This window comes from Marmota marmota, unplaced genomic scaffold (genome assembly GCF_001458135.2).
Source record: "Marmota marmota marmota unplaced genomic scaffold, marMar, whole genome shotgun sequence".
Lineage (NCBI taxonomy): Eukaryota > Metazoa > Chordata > Mammalia > Rodentia > Sciuridae > Marmota > Marmota marmota.
The window spans coordinates 46,862,043-46,888,322 of record NW_026000037.1 but is presented as its reverse complement, the minus strand read 5'-3'; the positions used below and the strand labels follow the sequence as shown (position 1 = coordinate 46,888,322).

The following is a 26,280-nucleotide window of genomic DNA, read 5'->3' as shown; positions in this document are numbered from 1 at the left end:
CACAGTATTTCACATAGTGATACTAAAATGGATATCATTTATCAGTAGTAGGTGAGTGTGATGGTAATATATGACACTGTGGGTCAAAATACTCATCTTTTTAATTAATAAAATTTTCCTACTCAAAGTTTTCTTAAACTTGATGGCAAATAATTTGCATAAACCTTTCCAAAAATGGCCAAAATGCATGTAAAATGATGCACAATATCAAGTTATATAAATTCACACTGAAACATGTCACACCTGCTAAGATGGCTAAAATAAAACTGGAAAAAAGTGCTGGCAAGTATATACAGAAATTTGGGCTGGGGATATAGCTAAGTTGGTAGAGTGCATGCACAAGGCCCTGGGCTCAATCCCCAGCACCACCCAAAAGAAAGAAAAAAGGATATACAGAAATTGGAATTAAGTTTGGCAGTTTCCCAAAAAGTTACCAACAATCTACTCCTAAGTGTATGTTCATGTTCACATGGATAGCCCTGAAGTAGAAACAGCCCAAATATCAAGAGATGAATGGATACAATGTAGTATAGCTATACAATGGAATATTATTAGCCATAAAAAGAAACAAGTACTAAAACATGATGCTATACATAAATATATGCCACATATTGTGTAATTTAATTTATATGAAATGTTTGAAACAGGCAAATCCCATAGAGATAGATTAGTGGCTGCAGTTTTTTTCCCCCCCATTGGTGTTCTGAATTAAATAGTGGTTGGTAATGATTGTACAACTTGGAAATGTACCAAGAATCAAATAATTTTATACTTAAAAGGATGACTCTTATGGTATGTGAAGTATAAAGAGAAAAAGGCAGTCACAGTTGTCAGTATCTGCACTTGACACGTACTGTATCATATCTGGGGCTGAAGGACAAAAGAGAAGTTGTGGTTCTTGGACTTCTAAGGAGTGGAGGAGCTGCCCAGCTGGTGCTACTGTCTATAAGGGGGCAGGATAAAATATTTGGAGAGACTGTAACCAGCTTCTCCCAGCAAATGAAAATCCAGGGCAGGAACAAGGAGGATAGGAAACCTTGCTCTGTTTTCCAGTTTCCCTCTAGATATATCACTGCAGGATCTGAGAAGGAGCCAGCAGACAAAACAGGTGTAGAGTTTGTGGTATTCTTGTCCCTGCATGTAGAATCCTCAGCTTCTTGGGGCAGTACCTTAACAGGGCTAAGCAGCACTTAGGATTGTTTCTGTAAATGCCAAAAGCACATTTGATAAAATCTAGCACCTGCTTACTTTCTCAAAAAAGAATAAAGAAACAACTACAAACAATACGAATTTAGAAAAGTAGCAAGTAAAAACAAACAAAAAAAGGAGTATCAGTAACCTTTCTCTGATTATCTTAATAGATGCAGAAAATGCATTTGACAAAATACAGCTTTCATTCATGTTCTAAAAACTAGGATAGTAGAAACATACCTCAACATTGTAAAAGCTATATATGTTAAACCCAAGGCAACATCATTCTTAATGGGATAAAAATTCCCTCTAAAAACTGGAACAAGACAAGGATGCCCTCTTCCACTACTTCTATTCAACATAGTTTTTGAAACTGTAGCCAGAGCAATTAGGCAAAAGAAAGAATTAAGGGGATATAAATAGGAAAAGAAGAGCTCAAACTGTCCCTATTTATTGCTGATATGATTCTATATTTAGAAGACACAAAAAGTTCCACCAGAAAACTTCTAGAATTTATAAATTCAGCAAAGTAGCAGGATATAAAATTAATGCCCATAAATAAATTGCATTCCTAAATACTGATGAAGAATCAGTTCAAAGAGAAATTAGGAAAACTATTACATTCAAAATAGATTGATTCCCAAGTATTTTATTTTCTTTAAGGCTAACAAAAGAGGTGAAAGGCCTCTATAGCCAAAGCAATCCTTAGCGAGAAAAGTGAAGCAGGAAGGATCAGTACTAGACTACTACAGAACTATAGTAACAAAGACAGCATGATATTGGCACAAAGAGACATGAAGACCGATGGAACAGAATAAAAGACACAGATACAAACTCACATAAATAACAGTTATCTCATACCAGACAAAGGCATCATAAACACACATTGGAGAAAAGATAGCACCAGTTGTTGAAGAAGCTGGGTAAACTGGAATTCCATATGTAGCAGAATGAAATCAAACCCCTCTCACCTTGCAGAAAACAAAGTGGATCAAGGACCTAGGCATTAGACCAGAGACTCTGGCCGTACTAGAAGAATATGTAGGCCCAAATCTCCATCAAGTCAGCTTAGAAACCAACTTCCTCAATAAGACTCCTAAGTGTAAGAAGTAAAATCAAAATCAATAAATGGGATGGTATCAAACTAACAAGCTTCTTCACAGCAAAGGAAACAAGAATATGGAGAGCCTACAGAATGGGAGAAAATCTTTGCCACGTGCATCTCAGAGCATTAATCTCTAGGATATATAAAGAACTCAAAAAATTTAACATCAGGGCTGGGAATATAGCTCAGTTGATAGAATGCTTGCGTTGTATGCACAAGGCCCTGGGTTCAAATCCCAAGCACCACCACAAAAAAAAAAAAACCAAATCAAAACCCAATTAATCAAATGGGCAAAGGAACTAAACAGGCACTTTACGGATGAAGTAACTATCAGTCAACAAATATATGAAAAAAATGTTCAACACTCTAGCAATTAGAGAAATGCAAATTAAAACTACACTGAGACTTCATCTCACTCTAATCAGAATGGCAGTTATCAAATATCATTGAATTATCAATGGCAAATATCAAATGTTGGCGAGGTTATGGGGGAAAAGGTCCACTCATACATTGCTGGTGGGATTGCAAATTGGTGCAACCACTGTGGAAAGCAGTATGGAGGCTCCTCAGTAACTTGGAACGGAACCACCATTTGACCCAGTTATCCTACTTCTTGGTACATACCCAAAGGACTTAAAATCAGCATACTGCAGTAGTGATGCAGCCATTTCAATGTTTATAGCATTTCAATTCACGATAACTAAGCTATGGAACCAACCAAGGTGCCCTTCAACAGATGATTGGATAAAGAAAACGTGGCATATATACACAGTGGAATATTACCATGCCATAAAGAACAACAAAATTATGGCATTTGCTGGCAAGTGGATGGAACTAGAGACTACATTCCTAAATGAAATAAGCCAATCCCAAAAAACCAAAGGCCAAATGTTCTCTCTGGAATGTGGATGCTAACCCACAAGAAAGAGGGTAGGGAGGAAAGAACAGAAGTTCATTGCATTAGACAAAGGGGAATGAAGGGAAGGGGGATGGAAATAAGAAAGACAGTAGAATGAATTGGATATGACTTTCCTATGCTCATACATGAATACACAACCATTGTAACTCCACATGTTCAACCACAAGAATGGAATACTGATTAGAATAAGTTATACTCCATGTACATATAATGTCAGAATACACTGTACTGTCATGTATCTCTAAAAAAACCTTCTAGACATAATATGCAAAAATTATCAGATCTATATAAAGAAAACTACAGATCATCCCTAAAAAATATACTTGGATACAAAGATGATAGGACTCAACAAGATATTTGTTTCATTTTACAAATTTAACATCCTTGGGGCTAAGGATGTGGCTCAAGCGGTAGCGCGCTTGCCTGGCATGCGCAGGGCGCTAGGTTCGATCCTCAGCACCACATAAAAATAAAATAAAGATGTTGTGTCCGCCGAAAACTACAGCTAAAAATGGCAAAGCCAAGATTTAAAAAAAAAAAAAAACAAATTTAACATCCTTATAAACATTTTTTCCCAGCAATACTGAGGGTGAGTGTTAGATTTCACTTGAAAGAATAAGAACAGCAAAAACAAAAAACCTAGAAAAGAACAATAAGAAAGGTAGTCTTATTAGGTTATTAGAACATGTTATAAAATCTAAAAGTATTGTATCATTGGCACATAAATAAACCAATGGAAAATAATTCTTAAAAATTCAGATGTTGGGGCTGGGGATGTGGCTCAAGCGGTAGCGCGCTCGCCTGGCATGCGTGCGGCCCGGGTTCGATCCTCAGCACCACATACAGACAAAGATGTTGTGTCTGCCGAGAGTTAAAAAATAGATATTAAAAAAAAAAAAAATTCAGATGTTGATGCAAGTGAGTTGGGAAATTTAGTGAGTGATAGTATTTTTAAATCCACAGTATTCTGACAATTGAACAGTTGTGTGGGAAAAGATAAAATTGTATTTCTCCTACTGCACATATAAATTAATTCCAGATAGGTCAGAAATCTAAACATAAACAAAAGTTTTCCAGTCCCAGAAGAAAAATGTAGGTAAGTTCCTTGATGGAATGGGGAAAACTCTCCTGAATAGAATTTTTTTCTCCTAAGGACAATTACAAGAATAATAGGCAAAAATGTTTATAGTTCATAGGAAAAAGAAAACCAGTGCCTCAAACATGCAGAAAAATTCCTACCATTCTTCCATTGCTCCCCTAAAGATTGATAACATTATGAGATAAGACATCACGTTCTGTTGATGCTGTAGCATCAGACATACAGCATGTGGACATTCTCATAAACATTGCTACTAGGAAGGAAATCAACACTGTCTAGTAAAATTACATAAATATGCTCCAACTTCTTGGAATCGCCCCCAGATGCATTATCAAAAATACAAGTGACATGCTCAAGACTGTTCACTGCAGCACTGTTATAAAAAGAAAAAAACAGAAACCATCCAGATGTACAGGAGAGTACGGTGGGATGGGGAGAACATTTTTAAAAGAACATACCATGGTGCAAATGAGTATATGCTAGCTTTTATGCAGAATGTATGCATTTGCATTTGCTTATACAATAACTGATATACATAGTTACCTATGTGAAGGGAGGAATAGGACTGGACAGGAGAGAGAAGATTCCTGAATGTTTAATAGTTTTTACTTCTAAAACATGTAAACAATTTTCAAGCACAGTACTTCAGTTAGACTGGGGACTTAACCTGATGATAGAATCAAAGAAATCTTAAATTTCACACTTAAAAATAGTAATATACTGCCATTATTTCAAAGCAAATAGATGGGAACCAGAGTGTCAGCCTCAGAAAAAGAACTACAAATATAAAAATGAAAGTAATGAAGCAAAAAACTCCAATTTTGACACATGTAAAGGCAAATAAGTTTGCAAGAAGTATTAAAAAGTGAATTTTTTTTTTTTTTTTTTTGGTGGGGGGAATTTTAAATCTCTTTACTGTCAAGTTCTGAGTAGGGCAAGTTCTGTATCTCTAGATGTTCCTCTGACTTTTCAGTATGGAAGAAAGTTTAGCTTAGTTATTCTTAAGAATCTTTTCCTTCTCATTTTTAGCCAAATGTTTCTTTACTACTACTCTACTTAGCTCTTTCCATTTCTTTTTTTTTCCACTATGACTGAATTTTTGACAGGATCCTGGTCTCAGTTGCAGTGTTCAAAAGGAACCATATAAAGCACTATGAGTTTATAATGATACTGTTCTAGGTGACTGTGTGTGACAGAGCATAATACAATCTTAATGCATGTAAAACACTAGAATTTCAGTTGTGGCAGGGATTACGTTGGTATAGCAGTCCAAGCATGACAGGAATATCATTTAAAACCCAATGAGGCCTTGGCAATGAGTTTTTATACTCAGTTCATTTTAGAAACTTTATCTACTTTCCTACATTTCAAATAATTTGTATACCTTTTTGTTTTTCAAGATGGCTATTCATATGAAAAGGAAGCAATGGAAAATTGGATCAGCAAAAAGAAGCGTACAAGTCCAATGACAAATCTGGTTCTTCCTTCAGTGGTTCTTACACCAAATAGGACTCTGAAAATGGCCATCAATCGATGGCTGGAGACACATCAAAAATAAAACTATTAGCTGACGTTGGTTCATGCCTGAAATCCCAGCAACTCAGGGGACTGAGGCAAGAGGAATCCAAGTTTGAAGCCAGTCACAGCAGTTTAGCGAGATCTTGTTCAAAAAAATTTAAAAGGGTCTGGGAATGTACCTCAGTGGCAGAGCACTCCTAGCACGTGCAAAGCCCTGGGTTTGATCCCCAATACTGCAAAAATAAATAAATTGTTATGTTGTATTATTTATATTTTCAGTAATCTCATTTGAATTAAATACTAAGCAAGCATTATTAAAAGCAAAACAGAAGGAAAAATAAATTTAGTTATAAAAATCTTCAATTTTCATTCTTTAAAATTCATGGACTTAATTATACATCTTTTTTGTACTAATGCAAAAAATAAAACTTTACTTTGACTTTAAATTGGAGTGCTTTAAATTTATTCTGGTTAGGTATGGGTCATATCACTTTACAACTAAAGATCAGAATGCTATATAACAGATGGTTATATCCTAGTTAATAGCCATTTGTTTGATAACTTGAGGATTTATAAAAAAATAATTATAAATTACTTATAATTGAGAAAATCCTCAGACATTTAATAAGCAACTTTGTTGGACTCAATTTGTAGGATACTAAGGATTTTTATTCAAACCCAGATACAAGTTAGATAAAATAAATTACCATGAATAAGTCAATTTGACTTTGCATAGTATACAAAGGGGCTAACTAGCCTCCTTTTAAAATTCAGACTTCTTAGAAGTTCTTGCAGGGTAATTATACAATGGCATTTTTACATAGTACTCTGGGGTATTTAATACACCACCACCACCATCCTGACTGGTGTTCACTCAATGGACTTTCCAGGCCCCAATGTTGGTTCAGGACTATGTGGAACCAGCGCTAGTGCCCTCTGACCCACAGCTTCCTAATGGAATTTCACTTGGGGTAACTGACCCAGTGTCCTCTTTTACTAAGACTAAATCAAAATCATAATTTAATGCATTACTAATTTTACTAACACACTGACTGCTTTACAGGAAAAGACAAGCCTGCCCAAGTACCCAAGGACAAGAATTATGTATTATCCAGTTTTTTATAAAATATATATTTTTAAATGGAAGATGGACACAATACCTTTATTTTTTTATGTGGTGGATTGGATTAAACCCAATGCCTCGGACATGCTAGGCAAGAACTCTACCACTGAGCTACAACTGCAACCCCAGTTTTGTTTTTAAACTTTCTATAGCTTTGAAAAACTGAACATACTTAGGTTTCTAGCAATACTAGTTACCAGACAATAACCTAAAATAATATTAGGCTTAAGATTCCAACTTAGAATTTTATGATGATAAAACAGCTTACCATTCACTCTGATTCACTCCTTTGAAACTGAAATATGTGGTTATAAAGACAAATACAAACATTGAACAAAGATACCACAAATGTGTTAAAGAACAAACTGTCATAACAATGCTCAGTGTATTGCCAAAGTGCCTGAGAGTTAAAATATTAAAGCTCTCCTGTCGCCAACAAAAACAGACAACTAATACAGATTGCTTTTCCTCATGCTTTCTATTTCAGACAAAAAAACTAGCTCTGACCCTTGAATATTTTGGAATTTCTAGAAGCTGCTACCTTTATTCTAAAATTATAAAATGAAATTTAATATGTATTTGGTAGTATTTGTATAGAAAAGTACTACCCCAAAGCAAAGAGTGAAATGCAGAGGTTAAAACAAGGCAGGAGCTGTTGTGCTCTATTTACCCAGTAAGTCAGTGAATGCCAACCCAAGTCTAGTAATGGCCTTTATTCCTTATGGAAAAGTACAGTAGTTGTGCAGAAACAAAACTACATAACAAAAGAGTAAGACTTTCACAAATATTAAAGAAAATAATAAACAATAAATAAGCTATAGTAGTTATAGAAGAACTCATGGAAAGCCTATAAAAATGATAAAGCTGTTTATACAAAGCACACTGTACACACACGCAGGAACAAATGTTGAAGAATGACACCAGGAAGTTCCTATTCATACAAAACCCTAAAGATGTTCACAGGAACTTCCTAACTATTCATTTTTAAAACATTCTGCAAATATAGAACTTCCTTTTCCCCAATTCTAGAAAATAAATTTCACATCCCAACATATAAAACAAATATACTTCCACCTCTCTTAACCTAGTATCTTAACATCCTCCAATAGCACACAATTTCATATAAAAATACCTTTGAACCAAGGTTCATTCTTGTACCTTGTCTTTACAAATGCATAATACATCAGTTTGGACTTAAGTAGCACCTCGAAGGTGTTCTTATATAAATGAGATAAAGTGCCGTTACTGATATACTGTTAACATGCCATAATAATACATCATTCAGTGCAATAACCAGCGTGGATGAAATTTACAAAGAACATGCAAATACATGACTGGGGTTTTATTGTTTGCTTCTGGTTTTAGATTAACTACTTAGTTATATTTACAAGTTCAAATAAGGCTGGGCTATTTAATATATACAACATGTGACTATGAAGTAATGATTGTATAACAAAAGCAACAACCAACCATACCTTAAATATCCAACTTAAACACTGTCCTTAAGGGATGATGGAAGGTTTTTTTTAAGGAACATTAGCACTGATAAGAGCAGTTTGGAACCAGTTGAGACTGAATCTATTAGCTACTAAGAATGCTGCTCTTAGTATTTTAGCTCAAATCCAATTTAGGACAACCAATCAAGGTTCCAGAGAGCTTAGACTGTTTCCACATATTAGAACACCTTGAAGCATGAATATTGTTTCAAAAAAGGTGCTATAAAAGTATTTTGATTAAGAACCGTAACGTGGGAATAAGTGTTTAATCCTCTTAAAAGAACTTCTTTTATAAAGGGAACAATACTTGGATGCTTTCATGTTTTGCTTAAAGAACAAAAAAGAAAATATAAGCTATATTTATAGTCACACACATCCAGCTAGAAATCACTCAGGTTTTAATTGTATATATATGTAAAAATAAAATTGGAATTTGACTCAATGGAACTGTAACTTGAAAATTCCATCTTTTCTAGAATATGTCATTAGGATATTATATCATGAGTTAAACCTTTTGTTAAAAAAAAAAAAAAAGGCCATTGTTAAGTACCATGATTTTACCACATAGCAAAGGCTAGGAGGAAAGTGATAAAAATCAAATAATTTTCCTAAGAAAAGTTGACATCATCTTTACTGTCTTAAATTTTTAACTTGATGGGTAAAGCTAACTGTAGTTTTCAGTTCTATTTAGCGTTATTATGGTGACTTCTAGTGACTTATTAAAGTTTTATTCTATATTTTTAATATATCAATTGCATCTGATCCACCCTAGATGGGAAAAAAAGAAAAAAAACATGGCTAAAAAGTGATTTTCATGATGAAAAACCATTTAATTATTTACCACCAGGAGCCAACACACTTTTCCAAATCCTACAAATGAGTCTCTTTAGGCTCACACATTTGACTCTATGAATGATCGCTTTGGTTTCGCTGTAGTGAGGTGGCTCCTGTGGGCTTCATTACTGACATGAGGTGGTGGCTTGGAGATACTTTCCGGGTAAAGATGAGAAACGCTCTTAGTTACCCTCGTGTCTTGGCGGTGGACTGGAATTTGGCACTTGTTTTCTTCTAGCTCCTTTACCTGGGCCCCATTGTGGACATTGCCACTCAGGGTGGAGGCAGAACAGGTTTTGGCTTGGCTGGTATATCCTCCTTGTTTGAGAGAGGGCTTCTCAGAGTTAGAGCACTGCAGGCCAGCTGCAGCGGGGGATGTGCCCGTCAGTAGCCCCTCTGCCACCTGGCAGTGCCAGGTGCGGTTTGAAGGGTTGCTCTGCTGTTGGAACCTTGCCGTCTTGTCCATGATCCCCATGAATGGAGTACTGCGGGGCCTATGCTCAGTGGCGCTGCTCTGCACCTGGCTCACAACCTTGTCTTTAATTCGAGCATCTGGTCCTTGGACCTTGAAGCCATCTGAAAAACTACTGCTTGAAGTCAAACTACTGGTTGAACTTGACATCTTTATACTGCTAGATGGAGAACCAGAGGAGCCTGAGCTGGTGAGGGAAGCTGGGTGTCGTGCATCGCCGCAGCCCACTGGTCCGCCCTGGCTTGGAGGGGCTACATCCACAGCCACAGAGGCATGGGACAGGAGCCTCTCGGCAGTTTTCGCCTTGCTTGGCAGAGCATATGCAGCACCACTTTCACTGCGCTGCAGCTGGACATTCTGGCTGGGGCCCAGCCGATCCCCAAAGTGGCTAGAACCAGCTCCAACAGTAAAGGTACCTGCTCCCTCTACATGCTGGTTTCTGCTCCCAGCAGGAGCTGCAGGGATCCTGCCTGGCATGGGGCTTGGAGGAGGATTCTGACAAGAGACCTGCATTTTTGTACTACTGTTTCTGATGCCAGACTGGCCAGAACCCAGGTGTTGGTTTGTTTTCACTATCTGTGCCTGTTTGGTGGGCTGCATAACCAACCCCGGCTGAGCGACAGTCTCCCTTAGGGACTTGCTGACTCCTGCCCTGCTCTGTGGTGATACTGGCCTGCCTTTGGATTGTAACCCTTCTTGAAGGTTTCGGATATACGGGGAAGGGGCAGACGAGGATGGCTGCTGGCACCTGGGAGTCAGGGAAATGGATTCTTCCTGTGGAGAAGTTTCCTCCTCTTCGGCCTCATCGAAGTGAAAGTGGTCCTTTAACCCAGGGGTTAGGGTGTCCTCCTCATTATCTTCATTATCGGAGGCACCGGGTGCAGCTGGAGGGGAGCACTGCCGTTTCTGCTGCTGGTTCCTCTGTAGTTGCTTGCACTCCTCTTCTACACGGGCCAGGAGCCTCTTGATTTCCTGATTGGTGGGACAGAGTTTCACAGCCTCCTGCAAGTCAGCCAGAGCTGCCACGAACTGCCTTTATATGAAGACATAAGATATGGTCATAGGCCATGTATGAACATGGTCTGTTTATAACTGTTCATAAAGTAGCTGTGCTCACAGGAAGAAAAAGGTAGCTGCATGACGTCTGACCACTTACCATGCAACAGGTCCTGTTTAGCCCACAGTTACTCAGCTAACCCAGATTTGTGTGGCTTATGTAGGTGCAACTCAGTGGACGCCACATTACCTCCACTGGCCCCTCACTATGTCCACCTCTCAGAAGGAATGTACAACACTTCCCTCCCCTCCCTGCCCCTGGTTGGCCGCCTCCCTAAAACATGGACTCACTCCAGTGCTCAGTGTTGCAGTGAGTCTCAAATGGGTTGGAATAGTTACTGAGATTTTGGGAGCCAACAGGAGTTTAGCCATCACCAGTAACACCCACTACCTTGCCTCTTGGAAGATGCTAATTTAGTATTCAAAGGGACAAGAGGCATCTGAGTAACCATAATAAAGCAAAACTTCCTCAAATTCAACTAGTAACTTTAATTCCAAAGGCAGGGGGGAAAGGCTCCTGTAGTTGGACAGGTGACCCCAGACAGTACCTGCTATTTCTCTTCGCTCTTGCTCTAGCATAAAAGGCTTCATAGGACTTGGGTTTCAATTCCAGAGCCTTGGAAGCAAATTCTTCTGCCATGCCAAAGTCCTGGTGTCAATATTTAAATACACAAGTCAGACGCAGCACTGAAACAATTACAGGCAACTCTTTCATAGGACCTGAGCTAAAGGGTGGCAGAGTTTTGGGACATAACTAGAGGGGGATGAAGGACAAGATTAGTTTTCCCATTTGTCTTGTTTGAGAGTTGGTTAGACAATAACAGGCCATTACTATGCTCAGGAATCCAGCAACTGATGGCTCAGGAGGGAGATCAGCACTGGTAGAGGTGTGTCTGCTTCAGTAGGAAGGTGACAATGTGGGAACAAGCAGGTCTGATGGGGGCAAGGGCAGGGGGCGGGGGTGGTGAAGTTAAAAAAAAAAAAAGTACTGAAACATCTACTAGTTACAAATTAACCATGAGTGAACCACAATTAGTTATAAATTAGTCACTGGCAAGCTCCCTGTGCAAACCTAAGGAACCTTAGGCAGACTTTATAGACTTTTGTGTTGGGACCTTTTTTCTGAATCTGGGGGTGGGCAACTGGTGGCAGTGTTGGCAGTGTCCCTGCTGGGAAGCGGGGAGAGGAGGGGTTTGCATTTGCTTCTCTCAAGGGAGCAGAGGAAACTAAGCCCAGTGCATTCCCTTGCCATATGGAGAGGCGGGTAGTGACTGTGACCTACAGGTGGTCGTCAGAGAGCAGACAGTGCTGCTTCCTACAGGACAGGTTCCTATAAGGAAGGACATCACTCAGAGAGCAGATCCAGACCTGGGATTTGGTCTGTGGCAGGGCTGGCCTTTGCCATGTGAGTTCTACCACCAAAGGTCTGGGTTAGAATAACGGCCTCAGCTTACGTTTGTTTTTCTTCGGCATCGAGACAAATTGAGATAAAGGGAAACTCTTAGTTCATTGAAAGGTCTCATGTCCTCCCCAAATCCTTCTCGAGGAAACTTTCTTAAGGCGTACTGGTACCGCTGGGCTGCCTCCTTCATCTTCCCTTTCTAGGATTCAAAAAAAAAAAAAAAAAAAATCACAGGAATTTTTCCTTTTTAAGAATAAACTCTCACCCCCTAGAGACCTCCATGTAAAACCATCCCAGCCCATGGAAAGGTGAATAGGTGCCAGGGCAGAAGCTAGGACACTAACCAGCCCAAACATGCTCAAGCTCCATATCCACACTGGCCTCCATGACATGCGGTCACACAACGAGGGGGAAGATGGCTTTACAAGAAGAGGTTTGTAAATGGCCAAGTTGATATCCTTCCATCTTAATGAATTCAACTATCTTCTTAGTTATCATGTATGATTAAAAGTTATTTCAAGAACGATCTCTCATCTAAAGATATTTTTAAGGCCAAGTGTAATGAAAATCAGAAGAAAAAAATGATGTGGTTTCCAAGGCAAGTGGAGACTTGTGGATAAACCCAGAGCTTGTTGCAGAATAATAATTTCTCTTTAAGGAAGAACTAAAGCATGGGCTTTAAAAATCAGAGCAGCACCACATCATTTTCAAGGCTAAAGAAATCCATTTGCTCAGTCAGCCCCGTCGCGCAGCAGGCACGCAGCCTGTGGAAAATGGCTTGATGTTTCTGACATAATTGCCTACCAAAATCCATATTAAAACCACTTCAAAGCCATAACAATACACACTCTGAACTCAATTTCAAACTGATTCCAAGCCAGGAGCCCTGCTGGGTCATGCTACATGCCTATTTATTTGTTACTATTAAAAAAATAAAAAGGGAAAAAACGTACAACATAGCAAATACAGCTGCCCGATAGTAAAAAGGATTAAGATGGTAACAATCTATTTTTTTCTCCCTCGTAATCTTTTAATTCTATCTAATTACAGTCCAAAAAGAATAGAAATCTATGTAAATGGCCTCCATGTCTATCTAGACCTAGGGTTGGCAAACTAGAGCGTGCTGTCCAAATCTGGCCTGCCACCTGTCTTCACAAACGAACTCTTACTGGGCCACGGCCACATTCCTTCACTTGCATATTATCTGTAGGTGTTTTGTACCACTGTGGTTTGCAAAACCTAAAATATGGGCTATGTGGTTCTTTACATTTTACCAAAAAAAAAAAAAAATCTTTATGAAAAACTGGGCATGGTGGCAGCTCAAGAGGCAGAGGCAGGAGCATTACAAGTTTGAGGTCAGCCTGGGCAATTTAGTAAGACCCTGTCTCAAACTAAAATATAAAGGGTTCCATCCCTAGTACTACCATAAGCAAAAAGTAAGTAAATAGATAAAATAATAGGAAAGGCTTGGGAGACTGAATGATTATTTTCTTCTGGAAATGCCTCCCAGGTGTTCTTTTCCATGGGTCACATACTGTGCCCAGAGCTGTGCTCCAAATGTGGGGAGAACATGAAGGCTAAGGAACCTCCTGTCGCTGTGCCAGATGAGATAGAGGTGACTCTCCACAGCTTCAGGCAGGAAGTTACAGCTTCAGCCTCAAGAATTAGTTCTGAAGTGATGTTTCTCAGACACAAAAGAGAAGTGCTTTCTAGTTAAGATTCTGCTGTTGAGAGATTAAACAAATCCTGGGCATAAGGCCAGGTTAGCGTCTCTTAGAACTTCCATTACCACTAAGTTACATGTGCTGTGTGCAGAAGCACACCTCTGGCCATAAATATCCATCTAAAAGGTTGCTTGGAGGCAGTTACTGCAGCAGAGAAAGGGTGCTACCACTTACTTTGTACATCATGTTTCCTTCCTCCATTAATTTCTGTAAAAGTATAATCAAGATATCAGGTTTGGAAGTGGCCATCGCCCAGGCAGCATTTCCTGCAAAACAAACATGCTTTCAGGAGTTGCACACAAACAGCAGGAGCCCCACTGCAGGAACCACTGTTGTGTCTTGGGCTTCCAGAAGGCAGTATGGAGGAGGAAAGGGAGCGAGCAACTGTGAGGTGAGGGGGAGCTCTAACCTATTTTATGCTGAACTAGGCACACAGGTGGAGAATGGTGCCAGCACCAATCTGTCCTGTTGAAAAACTCAATGAGACACTAAGGCATCAGAGCAGTTAAGACCCACCCCTTCCTTTTGAGAGGTGGAGGCAGCTGATCCAGACCTCAGAGTAATCTCCCCACACACCCATCATGCCAGCAGTGGGCAGGCTGGTGCTCTGAGTCCCACGCAGCCTGCTCTGTACAGTCCACTCTGAGGTGTCTTAGTTTGAGCCCTCCGGCCTGTCCCCATCCACTGGCCTACATCACAGCCACTGCCTCCTCTCCAACCTACTCCAAGCACTGGGGCATTGCAGGAAGGCAAAGTCCTAGGCACCTAAAGGGCTGTGGGGAGAATCGAGTTAAAATGGGGACCCTGCTTAGGCGAGTCCCTGGTGCCATTAACCACTTAATATTTGCAAGTGGTGCTTTCATCACAGTCCTTGGCCCAGAATTGCTCTTGGCAAAGTTCTGAAACATCAAACCAAGATAGGGATGCTTTAGTTACTCTTTCCTCCTCAGGCTCAGTGGTGTGATGTCAAAGCCAGCATTAGGGACGGGGCTCTCCCTGCTCAGCCCTTCCATATGTAGTTCAAGTAGTGCACCCATCATGCTTCCAAGAAATCCCTCCAATTCTCCTTCAGAGAAACCACACTGGGGTTACCACCTCCCTAGCCAGCTGACCATGCTGGTTGCTGTAGAACAGAGGACCTCAGCCTTGGCTGCTCCCCAGCATCACCCTGTAAGCTTCCGTTCCTACTGATGCTCCACCAGCCCCAGAGTTAGAGCCCAGTCTAACTCCTCCCTGATGTGGCTCCATTGTGTCCCAAATACCTGTGACTCCACACTGGCCTCAGCTTTAGCTTCTGTTTTCTACCCACACGCATAAGATTATCATAAGCTGCTTAAACCATGTTTAATGATGAGAGACAGGAAGTGCCCTCTTTCTCATCCTGGGAGCAGGTGAGCTTCATGCTCCCTAAGGGACTCTGAAGTCTGAAGCTGAACAGAGGCGCAGTTCACTGACCTAACTTGGCTCCTTTTCTGAGTAGTGTAACCACGACAGAGGTGTTTCGACAACCAATGGCTCTGTCCAAGGGACGCATTCCGCTGTGGTCCACATGCTCAATCACGGCTCCCTTCTCGACAAGATACAGCACCTGCAGTGGGGGAGAGCAGAACCCTGAGAAGCAGCTCCTGGCAGGAACTGGGCCACTCGCCCACCTCCCAGATGTTGATAAACTATTGAATTTTGGGGGCTGACAATCTTAGTTTTTCTCCTATTTCAGATGCCTCTGGCCATTAGGGAATCCCAGGATGGCAATGAAGTTAACATGAACAATCAAAAACAGGAGCTGCAGCTCACAGTTAAAGCCTTCTCTGCTGAAGTGGCTTTGCTACCTGCAACAACGGGGAGGATGGGCAGATGAGACACGCATGTGCATAGTGTGTGACCACCTGTCTGACCCCACTTGCTGGTCAGAGAAAGGAGACGGTCGCCTCTGCCTGCAGTTAACTAGCAGTGGGACTTCTCCACTGAGATGTAGTTTACATCTACAACTAAAAACAACAACAAAATAACTTATTAAAAATTATATTTAACTAAATATTTGTTTTTGACAGTCAGGAAGTACAGTTTGTAACGCACCACTGAACTCTAATGATGTGCATGTGTGTAGTGTGTTGTGCGCGGGGATGGAAGCCAGGGCCTCATGCATGCCAGGCAAGTGCTCTGCCCCAAGCTGCCTCTCCAGCCCGACCTCAGTGCCTCTGCACAGCACAAGGTTTCCCGCTCCCAGCAGATGCACCGAGTCCTCAGGCCAGAGTCACTGAAGACTCTCTGGCACCTCAGAGGCCTCCAATAACAAAGCTTCTTCCCTGAAAGACATCTCCTGGTTCTCACTTTACTGAGGGTTTTTTTTCCCCCTTATGCCCCCACTAGATTTAGGCATTTGGCAAAGAGATAGCGATAGTGCCCAAAACCTTTTACATTTTTAGGCAATTAATACCACATTACTTTAAAAACACCAACCAATAAATGCACAAAATGGAATATTATTTGCTCTCAAATAGAAAATCCTGTCATTTGCAACAACATAGATAAACCTAGAGAATGTGACACTGAATGAAACAGGCCAGGCATACGAAGACAGGTACTGCATGATCTCACACGTGTTTCCTGAAGGATCAATGCAGGGATTCTATTTACACAGATCACTATGAGGAAACGAAACTGCATATGCACATGGGTATACATACTCACATGCATGTCTATAGTATCTCAAGGTTGTAAGTAGGTCATTCTAAGCTTTTAAAAATGCTTTACAATATTTACTAAGTCCTGGAATGGACTGCACATCACAGAATAAGGGAAAATTGAAATTTCACCCACCACACCCAGGCCACACCCAGGCATATGTCAGAAACATCTTTGGTTCTGGGTCCTGTTTCCCACAGTGCCCCTGGTATGGCCTGCAGGTGGAGGGGAGCAAAGTCCCGTGGGTACTCACAGTTTCGGCATCGCCATAGAAGGCGGCCAGGTCCAGGGGAGTACGGCCGTTCTTGTCCGTCTGGTCTATCTCAGCTCCTTCTTCGACCAGATACTGGACCACTGCCCTGTGGCCTTTCAGACAAGCCCAGCTCAATGCGGACAGACCCTCTTTGTCCAGAGAAGAAAGGGTGGCACCTGAAAGGAAAGTCCAGTCACAGAAAGTGGACCTTACATGGCAAAGGCCAGAAGCAAAGGGTCTTCCAGTGCAGAGTGCCCGGTCACACGGTGCGCTGGGCAGAACAGCATGTCACTTGAGCACCGAATTTTAAAGCTGATGGCCGAAGGGTCAGCACTGAAGCTGAGCAGTGATATGCAGCCCGTGCCACCTCTTCTTTCTGCTTGTGTGTGTATGAGAAGACTCCCAGAACAAAGAGAGATCCATTTCCATAACTAAAAGACTGAAAATTGGAGGCAGAAAAGTACTGAGTGGGACTACTGAAACTCTCTGTCCCTGCAAAGGAAACCTACGCAGGGCAACATGCCAGCTACCTTTTGAAAGGAGGAATTCCACGGTGCTTAAGTGCCCTTCACAGGCAGCCACCATGAGGGGCGTCCGGCCCTGCTTGTCACTCAGGTTCACATCACAGCCGCGTTCCAACAGCAGCCTAACGATCTGAAAGAAGCACTCAGAATTAATCTCCTTTCTGCAATAGTATGCCGCATTCTTTCTATGCAGCAGGCACTTCAATCTTTGAAAGTAGATGAATGGCACTTTTCTTGTAAAACTCCATGTTTCTGAATGTTGTGTGGTACATGGAGTCCATACGATCTTTCTACTGCATTCCTTTGAACAGAATCTTTTTCCAAATATATGCTCTTTTAACATTCCCAGTTTATTAGTGTATCTACAAATACCACATGTGCCAGGCAGAAACAGTCATTTGCAGGAAGCGATGCCAATCACAATCAAGTAATGACATGACAGCTACAGTGGGGGAGGTGAGATAACTAAGGATGACTGAGGATAACTAAGGGGGTTAGCAGGGTCATCTTGGCCCCAAGCAGGTGCTGGAGCTAAGCAGAGGCAGCCCTTTGTGCCCAAGGATCCACGCTGGTGGATGCATAGACAGCAGACTGAAAATATTCAGAAAACAACTGCACCTGTCCTGAACATATACGGACTTTTTCTTGTCATAATCCCCTGAACAATACAACATCATAACTTTACATAGCATTTACATTGCACTAGGTATTATAAACAATCTAGAGATGACTGAAAGTTCTTGGGAGGGTGTATGCAATTGCATAGTATATGCAATTTTATATATGAGACTTTAACATCCTCAGAATCTGGTGTCTCTAGGGGTCTTAAAACAGATCCCCTGGTTCTGAAGGAACTCACTGTACCTACAAGAGTAGAGAATGGGGCAAGGGAGGGGCTGGGAAAAAGCTGGCCTGCCACACCGAGCAACACGCTTTCCTAAATGCAGGGTTGGAGGATGGTTTGCCCTTCTCCAAGGGCAACTTTTAACCTCAGAAATAACCCCTTACACCATATATGGTGGTAAGGCTGGGGAGGAAAAGAAGGATGGCAGATGTCTCAGGATGCCATGATGAGGGAAGTGCTTTATCCACCGTGGGCCCAGATGATCCCCCTGACACTTGATTTATCACCTCGCCTCAGTGATAAAGGTGGCACATTCCCATTGCTTTCAACCTTCCCCTGACAGAGACAGAGCAGGCCCTGCACAGTCACAAAAGATTGCTCCCGTGCACCTGCAGCTCCTGTCATTTGGTTACTTGTTGGACCAACACACTTGAAAAAGAGTGGTTCTATTGTGCTCCTTGGAAAAGGAACCATTTTCAAGGCTCTCTCTAATTCTAAGGCAGGGGTGGGGAGTGGGAGAAGGGTCTTGCACAGTATTTGCTCATTTACACCTTCATTTTGTAAACAAGGACCACATACCTGCCCCACACCTGGCACCAGGTTGCACCTTGCCACAAACACAAACAGATGGATCTTATGCCTATTATAGGAAGGATATTCCCCTGGTTAATCTCAGTGTCTTGTGTGGTCAAATGTGTGCTTCTATCCAGCAGCCCTGAGGACACGGGCAGAGGCCAAGGATGGGACATACTGGGGGTAGGGGGACAGGTGGCATGAGTCCCCATAGCGAACCCCATCCCTACTCATTGTTTCTGAAGCATCCAGAGGCTCACTGGGTACCTGCCAATGCCCCTGGCGTGCTGCACAAAACAAAGGGGGGACCCCTCTCCTGTTCGTCCGAGATACGGCAGCTCCACGCTCCAGCAGCAGCTCACAGACCTCCAGCTTCCCTCTTCCTGCGGCCGCAGTCAGCGCTACAAGAAAGCCAAGGGGCGAGGGGAGGCCGTTAGCAGTGTGCACCAGAGGGGGCCCCAGATTCTTTGACACTTGTTCTCCTCCAGGTACTCTCTGCCCTTGAACTTGGGTGGGCTGTGATAGCTATGATCAGTGGGACACAGCCAGAGTGACGTGGTGCCAGTGCCTGGGGCCCAAGAAGAAGCAGGCAAATTACACTTCCTTAGGACACTCACTCTTGGAACCAGATGTCCTGCTTTGAGGAAGTCCAAGCAGCCCTGTGCTGAGACCCATGGAGAGAAGCAGTGTGGTGTGCAGCGGGTGAGCTCCCAGCGCACGGCCAACACCAGGCTGCCGGCCATGCACAGGAGCCACCCTGGGAGGGGTCGTTGGCAAAGTCAACCGGCTTAGAGGGTGTGGGCTGCCCTCCCCAGCTCCACCAGGCCCCGCCCCAACTGTAGATTCAGGAGCCACCAAGTTTTGGTTTTGTTTTTTCACAGCAAGAAATAACCAGAATACAGTACATCACAAACACGGTAGTTGGTCCAGCCTGGCCTCTCCTCCTCAAGTCAAATCTTACCCAACAAAACTAATTTCCTTAGGCAGTCACAAGTGTATCACATCACTCCTGCTCTGATGGAGCTTGGCATAACTTTAACAAGTAAAGTCAAAAGAGAAAAATGGGATTGGATCGTGGGGGCTGTGGGTGCAGGTTCTGCCATTGGAAGGACAGGTCTACGCAACAGAAATGGCAGGAAGGGAAAGAACAGAGTCGGGTTCTCAGGACCTCCCAGCAGTGATGGTCACCCCCTCGAGTAAAGGGCAACATCAGGCAGCAGGGACAATCCCAGGCCAGAGCTGTTCATGGTGCAAGAGGACAGGACAGGGCTGAGGGCATAGGAGGGATGCTCCTCAGGAGGAGCAGGCGTGCGGGGGAGGAAGGCGCTAGTCTTAGCCAAGCACGGTACTGGGGCTCCAGTCCTGGTGCAACCTCGAACCTATCACTCCCAGCTTCCATAAGAGAGTGAGTTAGGGGCTGCGGTTGTGGCTCAGTGGTAGAGTGCTCGTCTCGCAGGCGTGAGACCCTGGGTTCGATCCTCAGCACCACATAAAAAATAAGTGAATGAAATCAAGGTATTGTGTCCAACCACAACTATTAAATAAATATTTTTTTAAGAAAAGAGAGAGTGTCGTGGCTGGGATTGTGGCTCAGCGGTAGAGTGCTCACCTAGCACGTGCGAGGCCCTGGGTTTGATCCTCAGCACCATATAAAATAAAATAAAATGAAGATTATCGTGTCCAACTACAACTAAAAAATAAATATTAAAAAAAAAAAGAGAGAGAGAGAGTGAGCTAGACCTCTCAGGCTGAAAACAGGAAAACAGGGATAGGCCCTACTCCGAAGGCAAAGCCCTGATTCCTGTGGATTAGTGGAAAGGGCCCAAGATCATCAACTGAGAATGGGGTGTGGAATGGCAGGAATTCTCATTTGGGCCTGGTGGGAGTGAAGGCAGGAGACAGCTCTGGGAAACAAGTCAAAGATCCAAGTGTCCTTGCATAGCACACAGTCCCGGGGCCATGGTGAGGCCCTTCATGGCAGGGCAGGAGGGCAGAGTGGAGGGAAGCTGCTCCATTTAAGGTAACCAGGAAGCAGGGGTGGGGGGTGTGTGTGCTGGGAAGATGCACCCTTCTAGGGTTGCCCCAGTGACCCACCTGCCTTCAGTTACCACCCAGGCAGCCCATTCAAATTAGGAAGGACTGATCAGCTCTCACAATCCAATCATTTCACCTCTGAACACCCCTGCATTCACACAGGAGCTTTCAAAGGACAGTTCGTATCTAAACTACAGACTAGTAGAGCACACCAAGGCTCCCAGAACATGAGAAGACTCCTCTGCTCTGGAGTCTGAAGGTTAAGGACTTAACACAGGACAAGAGACCTGAAAATGTGGCTAGTCCCATTTGCTGTGTGTGATCTTGACAAGTCCTTGAGGTCTCTGGGGTTCAGCTTTCTTGTTTGTACAGCTATGGGGTTGAACCAGATCAGATTTATGAAGAGTCCAAAGGTTCAGCAAATGTTTAATTCTAATTTCACTCTTTAAATGCATCTTAACTATTTAAAAATGTCTCATAAATGCAATACTCTACACCACATCTGCTGTTGCTAAATTTCAACACCCTGAGGCTGCCCAGCACATTAACACCCGGGACCACTGTAACTTGTTATTGAGTAGTCTCTATAATAATGCATCTCCCGTCATCTGTCTAGTCAAAGAATTTCTTACAACTTTAAGAGAAGCCATTTTTAGCCACAGTTGCCATCTGCACCACTGATCTGGAGGGATGTGGACTTTATCCAAGATGGCGCAACCACAACGGGAAAGAAGGAAGTGGACAGTGCAGCTGATCCGGATCACTGGTGCCACTTCTATTTGTGTCATGTGAACAGGCCCACTGTCCCTATGGAGCAGACATTCAAACTTAGAAAACTTGAATGAATAGAATGTCAGAATGTCATTTATGTCAGCTTTCTATATGGATGTGCTGCAGCAGAGGTGGGGTTTCCCACACATGAAGCCAGTGGCCGAGGCAATCCTGTCCATTCGATGAGCCTAAGCCAGCCAGCCGGCCATGCTGCATAACCCTGTCTCAGTCTGCTCCTGCCATGATGACCCTGTTCAGGATTCATCATAACGTGGGGCTCGGGGAACTTTCAAATTGCAGACGACCAGAATCTGCCACCCCCAAATCTGCCTCTTCCGCAGAAGGGTTTTTATACTGATTATTTTGAGAAGCTACAGAGGCAGAAGTTCTGAAAACAAAGTTACAGTTTTGTAAGGGAAGTTTACCTCACCACAGAACTCTCCCCAAGGAAGGGTGCCTCCTCGCATCCCTTGAAGAGCAAGACAACCACATCACTGGAGACCCACACCACCAAAGGAGCTGCCCCGCAGACCTTGCCCTTGCTGTCTGCGCTTGCCTGGTGCATCTCCACACCTGCTCTCTGCACACCCTCACCTGGGCTTGGAGGACAGAGGTAGTTAACCTTAAGTCCAAGCCACCTCCATGAGATGTACTCACCTCTCTCCCATGTACCCGAGCTTTGTGTTATTAAACTCCAAGTGTTTTCCTCCTCTAAATCTGTCTTACATGGTGCTCAACTAGGCACTCTGAAGGGTAGGGAAAAAGTTATTCCTTCCCCTATACTGGATTGATGTGGACATGCACCCTGAGAGTGGCAAGTGGGACGGAAGGTCTGGGTGTTGAGCCACCACCTGGGCCAGCTGTTCCCTGGCAACCTTCCTCCACTTGGGGGACCCTCTGCTCCCTTTGTTAGGTAGGAGCTCAGGACACCAAGATGGTGGAGGCAGGGTATAAGGATACCGCTGGAGGACAACACAAGGATACCAGTCATGTCCCTGTTTAGGATAAGTCTCATTACCATGACAATTCCCACCCCTGAGGACTTAGCACCATAATTCCCACCATTTTAAAATGACCAGTGAGTGTAAAATGGGCAATATTCTAAATTAGGGTGTTTTTTAAAATATTTTTAGTTGTGGATGAACACAATGCTTTATTTTATTTATTTATTTTTATGTGGTGCTGAGGATCGAACCCAGTGCTAGGCAAGTGCTCCACCACTAAGCTACACCCTCAGCACCAATTAGGTTTTTTAAAGTAACAAGTGGGGGGAAAATTGGTGAATATTCTAATGAGGTATAAGGTAACCAATGGGAGCAAACAGGGCAAGGTCTTTAATCAGGTCCATATAGGGAAAAGAACATCTCCCAGCTCAGCATATAACACACTAACTTCCAGACACTGGGCCTTGAGCCTCTCTCCCTTGCTTGGCCCACTCTGCTGTACCTTACGGAGTGCCATTTTCACCTCCACCTTCAATAATCTGTACTTTGTATGTGTCTTGCTCAAATCTTTGTTCAGACACCAAGGACACAGACCCCAGCTGAACACAATGACTGGTTATCACTGACATGGAGAAGAAATGCATCAAAGGCTGACACAGACGCACCCGAGTGCCTGCACACACAGATGCGGAGCACTGCAGGCAGAGACAGGGCCGGAGCACGTGCAGGACTTCATGGAAAGAGTAAGAGTGGGGCTGCCATTGATGAGACTGAAGCAGCCCCGCCCTGGTAAACAAGCCTCAGCCCTGTTAGAAACAGGTCTTTAAATCAGGACTTCTTTTGCAGCTGCTGCAAAATGTCTGCAACAGCAGCTTATCAGAAATGACATCCAGCACTAAAAATGGGCTGGGTGCTTTACAGAGGCGTCAGAGAAACCCCAGTGGGAGCAGCTGACAAGAGGATGTGGGGTGGCGACTGCACTGGATTCCACAGCCTCCTTTCCCTGTGGCCTGACATGCTATGTGTCTGGTGGCTAGATTTCTCAGCAGGGCATTAAGAACCTCTCAGCACAGGCCCACTCTGCTCAGGCTTAAAACAGACCACATTCTATGCACCAATTCCCAATGAGGCACCAGTTTACAGAAGATGGCCTGGACTTCCCTTTTTCTAGTTAGAGTATTTTTAGCCCATCACTGCAAACCCTCAAGTCTAGGGTGCATCTCAAATTTCAGCAGCCCTATAGACTTCAGGATGCCATATTCGGAAACAAGGGAAACTGAAGAACAGTCAGCCACAAGCTTAAGCAAAGGAAGTCAGGGCAGAACCCTGCTCAGGAATTCCAAACATTCTGCTGAGAGGCAGGCCCCTGAGCTGACCCCAACTCTAGGGAGGGTCAGTGCACTCTGCCTGACCTGATGAAAAGGGGAGGGGACCCTGGGAGGAGGAAGAGAGAACCCTGCCTGGGCAATGCCTGGCCTTCTGGCCAGAAAAATGCCAAGTTGAAGAAAGGACCCGGTATGAAATGGAAGCTCTAAAATCAATGCACATATGTGGCACCTTTTAGGACTGAAATTGGACACGAATTCTTTTTATTTGCAAAATCCCTAACAGGACAGCATTTATGTAATTAAATCCCTGAGAAAGCACATACTGTTTTCTGACAGTCCTGAAAAATTTCACCTCAGCAATACTATCTTCAAAGTATGATTAGTTTTGTCACAGCAGATGTTCATTTTAAGAAAAACCTGATTGACACTCAGCCATCTAAACTTATGGAAAACATCAGTGAGAAATAGTTCTTTGTACCATAAAACAGATACTTGCAGGAATCTTTTACATATTAAAGTTCTCTGGGCAAAGATTTGATTTACAAAAACTCAGCTGTCAACTTGCTGGGAACATAGTCATTCCATCAACAGGGCTGCTCAAAATACACTGTAGCAGACTTGTCACTCAAACACACAGGGATGTGCCACCCAGGCATAGGACAGATCATTATTCCTCTCATTTGCTGTGGACCCATTTTAACATCTGAACTCTGCATGAGAGGCGGCTCCCTGTTGGCAAATAACTGTCCTTTGTATATTTCACACCAAAAACGAAACCGTCCTCCAAGGCCAGAATTGAGCACATGAACAAATGGCTCGCACCTGAACCACTTCCTGCTGACCAAGAGGGTGATAATGGACCAGCTTTCTTTGTATATTTGTGTTCATTTGTATGATTTATTTCCTGTTATACTGGCCTTTCCTATCTTTTATAAACATGAGTGGAAAATGAAAAAAAAATGCCAATATTAGTAGTAAGTAGCAGGGTTCTCAGAAATATCATCTAATCATGGTTAAGGTGAAAATCATTAGATGTGACGTAGACCCTCAATTGCAAGCTTGATGGACACACACCCGCCCCCCCCCACACACACACTTTAAAAGAAAAGGAACCCAAGCAAACAGCATGCATGAAATGTTGGAAATTTCTGCTATTTTGTCTAAAAAGTAAAATATAATCAGGAATCGTATTATTATTTTTTAACCCTGGGAATGAAAGGCATCTCCAACTCTTCACCTGCCATCTTAAGAAGCTGATGTACCTAGAGGCTGATGATGGCCTGTGTTCTGCTGCCCTGCCACTTGGAACTGGCTGTCACACTGAGGCTGGCTCCTGTGGCTTCCAACTGAAAACACTCCTCTCCCTAAGGCAAGACAATACACCTGCCCCATCTTCTAGGAGCAGGCTTTCCAGAAGTGAACTCTCCTGGCTCGTTCTGCTAGGCATTCCTTCTGTGAGGGAGGGGAAGGTTTCCACTAGAGAGAACATGCTTTCCAAGGCCTATAAATTCTTTACCTCTACAAAGCTCAGGCAGGTATTTGATTTAATCCCCAACAATTTAGAAGACAAAATGAAAATAAAGATTGTTCTTAGTGAAAAACCTGCACTTGCATCAGCAGACAAGCCCCCCAAGCACTGGACTCTGCAGCTAAGCTCCGATACTCCTGCCTCACAAGCCTCTCTGGGAGGGCTCTGTGCTCCGATGCATTATGAATGGGAAGCCAGCATGGCCCAAAGCTTTCTGAATCTAACAAGTTTTCATAACACCTTCCTTGCTGTTCTCCACTTGGCAAATTCCTCCAGGAGAGCCCGGGTGCCCACAGGCCAGGCCAGGCCCGGTCCCGCAGAGCAGGACTAGCCATAGCCAAGGCAGGGATTCTGAGGAATAGATAACAGGTACAGTCTACCATAATGCTCAGATGTGCCCCCAGACCCCCATTCCTATAAAGCTCTCTGAAAGACAAACTAGGAGAGGCAGAAACGAAATCTGGGGAACAGAACACCATGACCATGTTTTAGCTTCTACTGTAAAAACATGCTGTCAGTCTCTGGGCTTGGACTAAGATCAAACATGAACCTCTGAAAAAACCCCTTTAAAAAATGTGGAGTGGCCACTAAACAGGACTTCATACATGTCATCAAATTCTTTCTCATTCACCTATGACTTCATCTTCCTTAAGTAATTGCAAAGTAACTATATGATTTTATCATTTAAATATTCACTTTAATACTTTACCAAGACCAAAGGTATAGCAGCATAAATTAGAAATATAACAATAATCCAGGGCATGGTGGTGCATGCCACTCAGGAGGCTCAGGCAGTAGGATCACAAATTTGAATTCAGCCTGGGAAAGTTAAGGAGATCCTGTCTCTACGAGGGGGG

General features: G+C 43.0%; 2 protein-coding genes across 30 annotated transcripts in view; one reads left to right on the top strand and one right to left on the bottom strand.

Moving 5' to 3' along the window:
* Wdsub1 (WD repeat, sterile alpha motif and U-box domain containing 1) overlaps positions 1 to 6,278 on the top strand; it is a 44,916-nt gene extending 38,638 nt beyond the window's left edge. For all 4 annotated transcript variants that reach the window (XM_048812335.1, XM_048812336.1, XM_048812337.1 and 1 more), the window contains one exon: positions 5,715 to 6,278. In XM_048812335.1, the coding sequence (XP_048668292.1) occupies positions 5,715 to 5,872 (158 nt within the window). In that variant the 3' untranslated portion in view covers positions 5,873 to 6,278. The remainder of the gene's footprint in view (positions 1 to 5,714) is intronic.
* Positions 6,279 to 7,653: 1,375 nt separating this feature from the next.
* Tanc1 (tetratricopeptide repeat, ankyrin repeat and coiled-coil containing 1) overlaps positions 7,654 to 26,280 on the bottom strand; it is a 231,962-nt gene continuing 213,335 nt past the window's right edge. For all 26 annotated transcript variants that reach the window (XM_048812307.1, XM_048812313.1, XM_048812308.1 and 23 more), the window contains 8 exons: positions 19,086 to 19,219; positions 17,408 to 17,531; positions 16,878 to 17,053; positions 15,395 to 15,527; positions 14,114 to 14,205; positions 12,268 to 12,414; positions 11,362 to 11,462; positions 7,654 to 10,790 (listed from right to left, as the gene is read on the bottom strand). In XM_048812307.1, the coding sequence (XP_048668264.1) occupies positions 9,344 to 10,790; positions 11,362 to 11,462; positions 12,268 to 12,414; positions 14,114 to 14,205; positions 15,395 to 15,527; positions 16,878 to 17,053; positions 17,408 to 17,531; positions 19,086 to 19,219 (2,354 nt within the window). In that variant the 3' untranslated portion in view covers positions 7,654 to 9,343. The remainder of the gene's footprint in view (positions 10,791 to 11,361; positions 11,463 to 12,267; positions 12,415 to 14,113; positions 14,206 to 15,394; positions 15,528 to 16,877; positions 17,054 to 17,407; positions 17,532 to 19,085; positions 19,220 to 26,280) is intronic.